The 10,943-nt window shown below is 37.4% G+C and overlaps 2 protein-coding genes across 2 annotated transcripts; both read right to left on the reverse strand.

Annotated features, from left to right (window-relative positions):
• Positions 1–2,901: 2,901 nt before the first annotated feature.
• Positions 2,902–3,573, reverse strand: LOC132316697 (uncharacterized mitochondrial protein AtMg00810-like). The gene has a single exon (XM_059815171.1). The coding sequence runs from the start codon at positions 3,571–3,573 to the stop codon at positions 2,902–2,904; it is 672 nt and encodes a 223-aa protein (XP_059671154.1).
• Positions 3,574–3,676: 103 nt separating this feature from the next.
• On the reverse strand, positions 3,677–8,860 carry LOC132316698 (uncharacterized). Its single transcript, XM_059815172.1, has 7 exons — positions 8,818–8,860; positions 8,673–8,734; positions 5,790–6,816; positions 5,575–5,699; positions 5,314–5,478; positions 4,462–5,019; positions 3,677–4,330 (listed from the first exon to the last, which is right to left on the reverse strand). Exons 1-7 carry the CDS (start codon positions 8,858–8,860, stop codon positions 3,677–3,679), a joined length of 2,634 nt encoding a protein of 877 aa, XP_059671155.1.
• Between the last annotated feature and the right edge of the window lie 2,083 nt (positions 8,861–10,943).

Below are 10,943 nucleotides of genomic sequence, written 5' to 3' on the forward strand. Positions count from 1 at the left end.
ACCCTTGAGTTGGCCAGAAATACAATTTTGATATTCATCTTTTCATCAGTCAAGGGACTCAACCCTACAACCCGAGTTCAAGACTTAAGTACCACAAAACAACGGAGTTTGGACGGTCAAGCCAAGTTCTTCAAGAAAATGTTGTAGAAGCGTTAACTCACTAGAAGTGTGGGCCATCGCCCTGTACTCAGCTTCAGCACAGGATCGAGCTATCAGAGTAGCTAGCATATCATTCATGTTTGATCCTTTCATCAGGTGATTTTGCACAACAAGATTATACTCAAATCCATGAGTGATTCTATGCAATGCTCCTTGACACTTTGAAGTTTCATCATCCCAACTCAATAAATTGGCATCAACTTCGTATAGATCGCAACAGGTAGAAAGTCAGCTAGCCACCGACTCTCAGGCTCATTACTCCGCCAAACATTTCATCCACGGGCTTCTGCCTTGTAAATGTATCCGAGAGCATTACACTATACTCTATTTGCAACAAAAATAAATTATTAAACTAGCCATTAAAAGTAAAACAAATAAAATAAAATAAAGAAGTAATAACCTCAATTGTGAAATTTAATCTATAAAGTAGAAGCATCACCTGATGCAACATAATCAATTGTACCCTGTGTCTTGGTATGTCCACATGGAATCTTGTTTGCCTAAAAGCTTCGCAATGCCAAGTTCTCCTCCACGTGCAACCATATCATCATCTAGAAAGGTTCTTAGACAGGATCGACTAACAAGACAATGGACCACAGAAACCTCAAAAAATACTTGAATCACATTAGTTTGATGTACGACAGAATTCTGAACAGTTCGACGAGCAATTTGACAAGTCTATTTCTGACCCGAGAGGAGTGTTTTTTAGGTGGAAACAACGCATTGAGAAAGACTCACTAGCTTTAGCTTGTGGGCATCAACTGAAAACCTTCGTTTAGGGGCTCCAAAATCGTGTTTTATTGTATTATATGAGGCCTGCTAATTATTTCGGAATTTTTGTTCGAGGCCTTAACGAATTAGGATTGCTCTAAAATTTTAGATTTAGTATTTTTTATTTATTAGGTTTCTTATTCTATTTTTTGGATTTTTTTAGAGAAAATTTATTTTTAGGCTTATTTTTAGTGTTATTTTCCTTTTGCTATTGTCTTTATGTTTTTAGTTTCCTTCTAATGTTAAAATGCAGAATCAATTTTTATTCATTCAATTATATAGTACAATACCAGATTTCTCTGACTTTTATCTCTCATTTTGTGGATTCAAAGTAACCCGTTCCTCATGAACAAATTTATCGCTTCCGCTTACGTCAGTTGGTATCAAAGCCTTGTCTTTTCCTGGACTGATGGTAATTGATCGTTTTTGTGACAACCTCGCTAGCGATGAAGATCAACACAGATTGGCTTTTTCTAAAGCTGAATTTCAAGACTGTCAACGTGAAACCCAACACACTGCAAGATATTCAAGCATTGCTTGTTAGGCTTAAGTTGGGTCTAGAGTAGAATAGCGATAACAATAGGTTTCACAACAACAACGTATATCGTGTTCGTCCTGTTCGTAATCGCAACCCCTTCCTTCCGCATAGTCAGGCAACCTATGAAAAAAAGGTGTTTGGGGATAAAAGTAGTGAACAATATGATTTTGTGGTAAGCAATACTTCATGTTATTCGTAGATAAACTCAAGGATGAGTTTTTTTTTTTTTAAGTAAAGGGGACTAATGTAGGACATAATTCTGAACAATTTGACAAGCAGTTTGACAAGTCCGTTTCCGACCTAAGAGGAGTGTTTTTTGGGTGGAAACAACGAATTGAGAAAGACCCACTAGCTTTAGCTTGTGGGCCATGTTGGTTTTCGACTGAAAACTTTCGTGACGGGCTCCGAAATCACGTTTTATTGTTTTATACGAAGCCTGCTAATTATTTCAAAATTTTTGTTCAAGGCCTTAACGAACTCGGATTGCTCTAAAATTTTAGATTTAGTGTTTTTTATTTATTAGGTTTCTTATTCTATTTTTTGGATTTTTTTAGAGAAACTTTATTTTTAGTCTTATTTTCCTTTTGCTATTAGGTTTCTTTATGCTTTTAGTTTCTTCTAATGTTAAGTTTTCTTTTATTATAAATGCATATACTGCCAAGTGCAGAATCAATTTTTATTCATTCAATTATATAATATAATATCAGATTTCTCTGACTTTTATATCTCGTTTTGTGTCGTTTTGTGGATTCCAAACACTTACTTTGTGGATTCAAAGTAACCTGTTCCTTGTGAACAAATTTATCGCTTCCTCTTATGTCATAGTTAGAAAAGTAACTTGGTAAAATTGACATACTCAATTTGAGAGCCTGACTATCATTATATACAAGCGGAAAATTACAAATATGGAAAAGAGAATAAAATCAAATCAAAATAAAGAGAATAAAATCAAATCAAATCAAATCAGAATAAAAATAAAATCCCTAAAAATTAGCCTATATTGAAGACCCAATAAATCTACCATAATCGTTGAGTCAACTTATAGATAAGATTTCCAACACTCCCTCTCAAGCTAGAGCAAATATGTTAATTAAGCCCAGCTTGACTATGGAAGACTGGAGAAGAGAAGGCCCAACAGACTTTGTAAACACATCTGCAGTCTGTTCTGAAGAAAGAACAAAAATAGGATTAATGATACCTGATCGAACCTTCTCTCGAATAAAGTGAATGTCTACCTCAATATGTTTCGACCTTTCATGTAAAACAGAATCAGAAACAAGCATAATGGCTGATTTATTGTCACAAAACAGCCTTGAAGAACCTTTCTGTACAAGACTCAACTCTCCCAAAATTGATTGAAGCCAAAAGAGCTCACAAATACCTTGAGCCATAACTCGGTATTCAGCTTCAGCAGAGGATCTAGAAACAACAGCCTACTTCTTACTCTTCCATGATATGAGATGATTACCATAGAAAGTACAGAAGTCAGAGGTAGAACGTCTATCTATGTTACATCCAGCATAGTCTGCATCAGTAAAGCATGAGAATCCAGACTGATTTCCTGAGGCATAGAACAGACCAAGACCAGGGCACGACTTAAGGTACCTCAAAATATGGTAGACTGCATCCATATGAGCTGAGCGAGGGGCATGCATGAATTGACTAATCACACTAACAGCAAACGTCAAATCTGGCCTTGTGTTAGTCAAGTAGATAAGACGACCTACTAAACGTTGATACACGGATGGATCTGGAAGTAATTCCCCTGACTCAACAGAGAGTTTGAGATTGGGGTCCATAGGAGTGGAAGCGGGTCGACACCCAAGCATGCCAGTATCTTGAAGAAGATCCAAAACATATTTCCTTTGAGATAAAGAAATTCCACGACGGGATCTAGCAACCTCAATTCCAAGAAAATATCGAAGAGGACCTAAGTCCTTTACATCAAAGGACTTTTGAAGATGAAGTTTCGCCTGAGCAATCCCTGAAGCATCATCACCTGTGATAATGATATCATCCACATATACCAATAACATAATGCAACGACCATCAGAGCGACGTCGAATAAAACAAGTATCGTCTGAGTGGCAGCGCACAAAGCCCATGGATAAAACAACATCGCTAAAGCGACTAAACCAAGCTCTAGGAGATTGCTTCAGACCATAAAGAGACTTCCGTAGCCTACAGACTTTCCCAGCATACTCCCCCTCAGCCCGAAATCCAGGGGGTGGATCCATATATAGTCTCAAGTAAGTCTCCATTAAAAAATGCATTCTTGACATCTAACTGATGCAAAAGCCAAGAATGGGCAGCAGACAAGGAGACAAGCAGTCGCACAGACGTCAACTTAGCCACAGGAGCAAAGGTAGCACTAAAGTCTTTGCCCGGAATCTGAGTAAAGCCTTTTGCCACCAACCGAGCCTTATACTGATCAATGGAACCATCGGCTAAGTACTTCACATTAAAGACCCATTTGCAGCCAACCGTTTTCTCCCCAGAAGGTAAAGCAACAAGTTCCCATGTATTATTATGGTGTAAAGCATCCATTTCTGTTGTCATGGCAGACACCCAATTGGGATCCTGGAAGGCCTCTGACACAGATCGAGGAATAGAAACAGTCCCAATCTTGCCCAGGAAGGATTTATATGCACCTGAAAGACCATCATAGGAGACATACTGGGAAATAGGGTGGTTAGTGCTACTAGAAAAACCATACCAATTAGGAGGATGACGATCACGGGTAGGATAACGGGAGGTATGCTCAGGAATTGTAGGAGCAATAGGAGAAGGAGAGTTACCTAGACCTGGTTCTGAAGATGATTCTGGCAAGGGAGGTTGAGTGCGATGGCGAAGAGAGTAGACCTGCAAAGGTGGAGGGGACCCGGCATGGATGGAGAAGGAGATTCCAGGACAGTGTGATTTTCAAAGAGAGGAACAGGACAGGCAATAGGAGAAATCTCCTTCTCCAGATCACAAGAGAGAGAATCGTGTACCACAGAATTAGTACTATAAAAAGGAATAGTTTCATGAAATGTCACATAAAGAGAATGATACATATGTTTGGTCACAGGATCATAAAAACGATAGCCCTTTGACATAGCAGAATACCCCAAGAAAATACACCTAATAGATTTATCATCAAGTTTATGACGAGAAGGACTACGGTTATGAACAAAACAAGTACAGCAAAAAACACGAGGAAGAAGGTGAAACAATGTATAATCAGGATGGAGAATCTGAAGTGGTGCCTTACCACCCAAAACTCGACTGGGAGTACGATTAATCAGAAAAGTAGCTGTAAGAACAGCCATGTGCCAATAGAATTTAGGCACATGCATACCACTCAGAAGACATCGGACCACAGACATAAGATGACAGTTTTTGCGTTCAGCCACGCCATTTTGCTCAGGAATATAGGGGCCAGGGAGTTGGTGTAAAATCCCCTTTTTCTCAAGTTCAGACCAGAACTCATTTGAAACATATTCTCGTCCATTATCAGAACGAATATTACGGACAACAGTGTTATACTGGGTTTTGATCATTTGAAGAAACTGGGTAAATAAAAGAAACACATCAGATTTCTTTTTCAATAAATAAACCCAAGTACAACGAGAATAATCATCAATAAATGTCACATAATATCGATGTCCAGAGAAAGCAGTAACTGGGGAAGGGCCCCAGACATCAGAATGAATAAGATCAAACATACTAGGAGCACGACTCATATGAGAAATATAGTTAATTCTAGTATGTTTAGAAAGCTCACAAACTTCACATTGAAACTTATGGTCCTTACATGCTTTATTTAATGAAGGAAACAATAGACATAGATATTGAAAGTTTACATGCCCCAAACGTGCATGCCACAGACTAAAAGTGCGAAAAGAAACATCATAAACACTATAAGTAGGTAGGGCAGAAGCTTGAAGACTCGTTCCTGGTGGTTCCCCAAAGTAGTAAAGCCTATCACGCTCATAACCCCTGCCAAAAATCCTCTTCGAACAAAGGTCCTGCAACAAACAATGATCCGGTAAGAATATAACTGCACATTGGAGGTTTTTTGCAAGCCGGCTAACAGATAAAAGGTTAAAGGCAAATTTACGTACATGAAGGACAGATGAAAGAATAATATCAGGAGACAGACAAACATCACCCTTACTGTGAATGTAAGATGTAGAGCCATCCGCAAGATACACAGATTGGGTAACAGGTATGACATTAGAAGAAAAAACTGATAACTCACCAGTCATGTGATCATTGGCCCCAGAATCCAGAACCCAAGTGGGCTACTTGGCCTTAACATGAAATGCAGTAGGAGTACCTGTAGCAATAGTTGCAGTGGGAGTAGTTGAAGGAGCACTAACTCTAGAAGCAAGGGAGCTAAGTTGGTCCTGGATCTGCCCAATCTGAGACTGAAGCTGGCTCAGTCCAGGAAATACAGTAGATCCACCAGTAGTAACAGGAGTTTCTGCAACAGCCGCAGTACGAGAAAAACCAGTTCTAGATAAACGGTTCCTAGACAATTTTTGCTTCAGTTCAGGATGAAGTTTGAAGCAACGAGCCTTAACATGTCCAACCCCTCCACAATGGTGACAAATAATCTGACCTCCAGAAGCTCGTGATCCAAAGTTGGCTGCAAAAGCCATACTATCCCCAACAGACTCAGACATTGGTACAGGAACAATTGAGGGCTGAATTAAACGGTGCCTACGTGCTTCACCATCAACAGTAGCAAAGGCTTCCAACAGGGATGGCATTGGTGATGCATTCAAGATCTGAGACTTTAGTGGTTCAAATTCTGGATGTAATCCCATCAAAAACTGATAGGTATGCTGACGATCAAGACGTTTGACAAGAAGAGAGGCTGCCTCAGAAGGAAATTCACTGAGAGGCTCATATTGAGCTAGTTCCTCCCAACGAGATCTCAAATACCCAAAACAATCAGTTACAGACAAATTCAGGCCTTCCTGCGAGGCCTTAGCAATATCTTGATATAATTCAAAAATACGAGCATCATTCCTAGAATGAGCATACATTTGATTCAAAGTAGTCCACAAGTCATTAACAGAGTCATAAAACATGAATATATTATAAATGCGTTCCTCCATAGAATTAAACATCCATCCTAAAATGGTGCAATTGTCCATATCCCACTGAGCATATTTAGGATCTTTAATATCTGGCCTCTTTTCAGTACCCAAAATCCACCCTGATTTGCCTTTTCCACCAACATAGAGGCGGAGGGAACGAGCCCAGGATGCAAAATTACGGCAACAGCACACTAGTAACTCGTTGAGCCGGTGTGTATTGCGCCGAAAAGAGAGTTTCTTTATTATTACTTGATTCAGCTATAACATTAAATAGATCAATTCAACAGATTATCAATAATTTCAAATAAAGGAGGAATAAACCTGATTTTAATCAAACCAAGAAGCCGAAGACACGGCGGTCTGATCCGAAAATGCTGCCGAATATCCCGGCAGCCCAAAAAATTACAAACACGTCTTCTGACCCTTAGTGCATGAAAAAGACTAAGGGAATACCCCTACAGGAGTCGAACCTAGAGGAGATTGACTCACCCTAGGACTGTCGCAACAGCGACCTGAAAAGAAAAAAGGTCTGTGAAGAAAAAAAAATAGGGAAGGGGCTGTAACGAGATAAAGAAAGATATTTAAAGAGGCGGTGACAGAGAGAGAGATGGGGGAGGCGTAGGTTTGAGGTTCTGATACCAAAAAGTAACTTGGTAAAATTGGCGTACTCAATTTGAGAGCCTGACTATCATTATATACAAGCGGAAAATTACAAATATGGAAAAGAGAATAAAATCAAATCAAAATAAAGAGAATAAAATCAAATCAAATCAAATCAGAATAAAAATAAAATCCCTAAAAATTAGCCTATATTGAAGACCCTATAAATCTGCCATAATCGTTGAGTCAACTTATAGATAAGATTTCCAACAGTTAGTAATAAATTTGTAATATTTATTATTTCCTTTGGGGTATAAAAAAGTAACCCCACTCAATCCTTCTGTAGCCTTACTTCCGAAGTATTTTCCCCCAATCTCCTTGATGATCAAGATAAGGTCGGGTTCAAACCACCACAAGCCCTCAAGAATGCCTCCCAAAAATAGAATGGTGGCTGATCTTATGGTCTCCAAAAGGGATTTACTTGTCAAAAAGAAGACGCGAGTGATTCAATATGCCCTATATCCAAATAGATAATTCAGATTACCAAGCTAGGCTAACGTTTTTTTGAAACTTATTCTACGGTGATTCAATATGCCCTATATCCAAACAGATAATTCAGATTACCAAGCTAGGCTAACGTTTTTTTGAAGCTTATTCTACTGTGATTCACTTTAGTCCTTTCTTTTGCTTTGAAGAACCTGTGGTTTCCTTATAACATGCTTTCTTCCATATTAAAGAAGTTCTAAGTTACCTAAGGAAGAGAGAGGGAGATATTTTGAACTTAGAAAACCAGAAGGAGAAATCAAACTTACCCAACCGAAAAAGGGAAATAGAAACACCTGAGTTGAGAAACACAGGGAGAGTAGAAATGTTCCCTGATGCTAATACATATATATGACACCCATGGGCGGAGCCAGGATTTCAACTTAGTGGGGGTACAGTGGAAAAAATAAAAAATTCAACTAACATCGACAAGTATAGATTATTCAAATAAAGAGGCAAATAAGAAACACAAAATTGCAAAATAATATGACAATCAATGAATAGTATACGAAAGACAAATACTTGACAAACATAAGAACCTAAAATGTTGATTGGTAATATTTGTACTCAGTTGTAGGTCTTTGTATTTTAAAAGCGTGCATGAAATTACACCCATTGAGTTCATAAAATTACAGTAATAAATTTAAATAAGAAGAAGAGAAATAAAAAGGATAAGAAGAGAATGGAAAGTTTGATACTAATTGCATACATAACGTGCAAAAAGAAGAATTTTAAGGGGGGGAAAAAAACACTAAGAACTTTGAAACCTAAATCATTTAGGGAAAGTAGGGAAAAGGGATTCAATTCTTCAGAATTCCCCATAAAAGGCTTGTTCTAAACTTCTATGCTACATGAGTGAGGGCAACACAACAACAAAAATAAAATCATACTCACAACACGTTCAACCTCCCTGATAAAATGGGAAAAAAATTCCATAGGGTTACCATTGGTGCCAGATTCCTCTAAAGGACCAGAGTCCACAACTTCAGACAGAGCTTCTCATTCCGGTTCCCGTTTCTTATCTTGCTCAGATCTGATAAAATAAACAACAAATATATAAGTATAAACCTATCAATGGACGCCCAATATATATATTTAGCTTCAGTAAGTACTCACGCTTCAATAAGTACTCTCTTGGTGCAACAGTCCATTTGCGCATCAGCGGTTAAAGAGAGGACATCTTAAAGAGAGGATATGCAGCCACAGCTGTTATATTTATAGCTGTCAACGTGCCTAAAAGAAGAAAAGGATTTAAGTTAGACTGCCATTCACACTGAGTGACTTATGTGAATTACTAGATTAAGTATATAATTCAGGGTTCTGGAAGAACTCTCAGTCCCCCATGAAAAAAATATATTTCAATAAATAAGTACTTCGGTCTATCTAATTTCAAGAACAACCAAATAGATAATTAAGATTACCAAGCTAATCTAATACATTTGAGAATTACACCAAAGATTTCTATCTTACTGTGCTTTGCTTTAGACCTTTCTTGTGCATTGAAGAACCTGTGGTTTCTTAATAATATGCTTTCTTCCATATTAAGGAAGCACTAAGTTACCAAAGGAAGAGAGAGTTTTGAACATAAAGAACAAAAAGAACGAATTAAAACCTAAAAATCATTGTGGAAAGTAGGGAAAAGGGATTCAATTCTTCAGGATCCCCATAAAAGACTTGTTCTAAACTTCTATGCTACATGAGTGAGGGTAATGCAATCAGCTATAAAAGAGAATAATTAGATCTGAAAAAGGGAAAACAGATTAATTCAAGCTAAAATAATAGCTTAAACATCCATAACTCAATCCCAAAAGAAATGGAGAGGTAAAAGCTGCTGTAGCAGGCTGATTATATTGAAAATATACAACTTGGAACAACCCTTTTATAAGACACAAGGGATGTCCCAGTAAGGAATTAATTCTAGCCCTTCATATAAATATAATCTAACAGCTAGAATTCTATCCAGCAAAATAAATATGCTAAAATGACAAAAGTCAAATGACTCACTTAAAAAGGCACATGATTTATATAATAAAAACCAAAATGACAATAATATCCTAATCATGAAATAAAGACGGACTTAAGACTTATATAAATGACTCTAGACCAATAAAAAATCACATAATCATCTGATCACATCATCAGCTACCCCTATTAATGGAAACTCAGCCTAGTTTTTTTAGGATCTTAAACTGTTTGAAGAAAGTCCTCTTCCATTTGCGCTGCATCAGAGGGCAACACGGCAACAAAAATAAAATCATCATCACAACATGTTCAACCTCTCTGATAAAAAAATAAAAATAACAAAAGGGAAAAAAATACCATAGGGTTACCATCAGTGCCAGATTCTTCCGAAGGACTAGATTCCACAACTTCAGACGGAGCTTCATGTTCAGGTTCCTTATCTTGCTCAGATATGATCAAATAAAAATAATTATATAAGTATAAACCTATGAAGAAAATAAGCACTTGTGAATAAGAACAAACACCACAAATATGCACCAACAAAATTTAGCACCCCACTACTGAGCCCCACTATTCAAAGGAGCAACAATACTTGATGAGAAAAAAATTGGAAATATTTATGGAGCAACAATACTCTCTTTTATTTAATTTCTTTATTTTATGGTCGTGATTCATGACTGTTAAGCAAGTCAAACCAATTCACCCCCCAAACTCCCCCTACAACATATATAAATAAATAAATAAGAATAAAACAAAACAAAACAAACCACCTATTTAACGATGTTTTACATCTAAGAATTTAACTAAGTTTTCTTGTCACGACCCAAAACCATAGGCAGTGAATAAATTGAGGTTTAAACACAAACCAACCTACTCTCCATCACCCCCTTTCAACATACAACCCACAGCAGAATGTAGTACCAGTTGCCAAAATCCTTTACAACACATTGTATATCATACAATCTGGCCTCAATTACATCAAGACCGTCAAGTCACCTCTATACAAGTATTTCAGAAAATACCTTACATACAAAACCAGTTGAGTCTCTATAGAGAGCTAGTCAGCAACTCCAAAATCTCCAATTGATCTTTGGGTACCTGAAAAATGATAGGGTAAGCTAACAACCCTGTAGGAAAAATCATAACGGGAGCTTCACAGAGGTTTATTAAAGGCACATGAAAGTGAGTTTACAGAAAATATGTAATCATTTGTATCACAAAACATATACATACAAGGCATGGTTGTTTCTCAGCAAAATGGAACAAGAAATTCAAGAAAG

This window comes from Cornus florida, unplaced genomic scaffold (genome assembly GCF_030987335.1).
Source record: "Cornus florida cultivar Cherokee Brave unplaced genomic scaffold, ASM3098733v1 CherokeeBrave_3.0.0_Hap2_Chr07, whole genome shotgun sequence".
NCBI classification, from domain to species: domain Eukaryota; kingdom Viridiplantae; phylum Streptophyta; class Magnoliopsida; order Cornales; family Cornaceae; genus Cornus; species Cornus florida.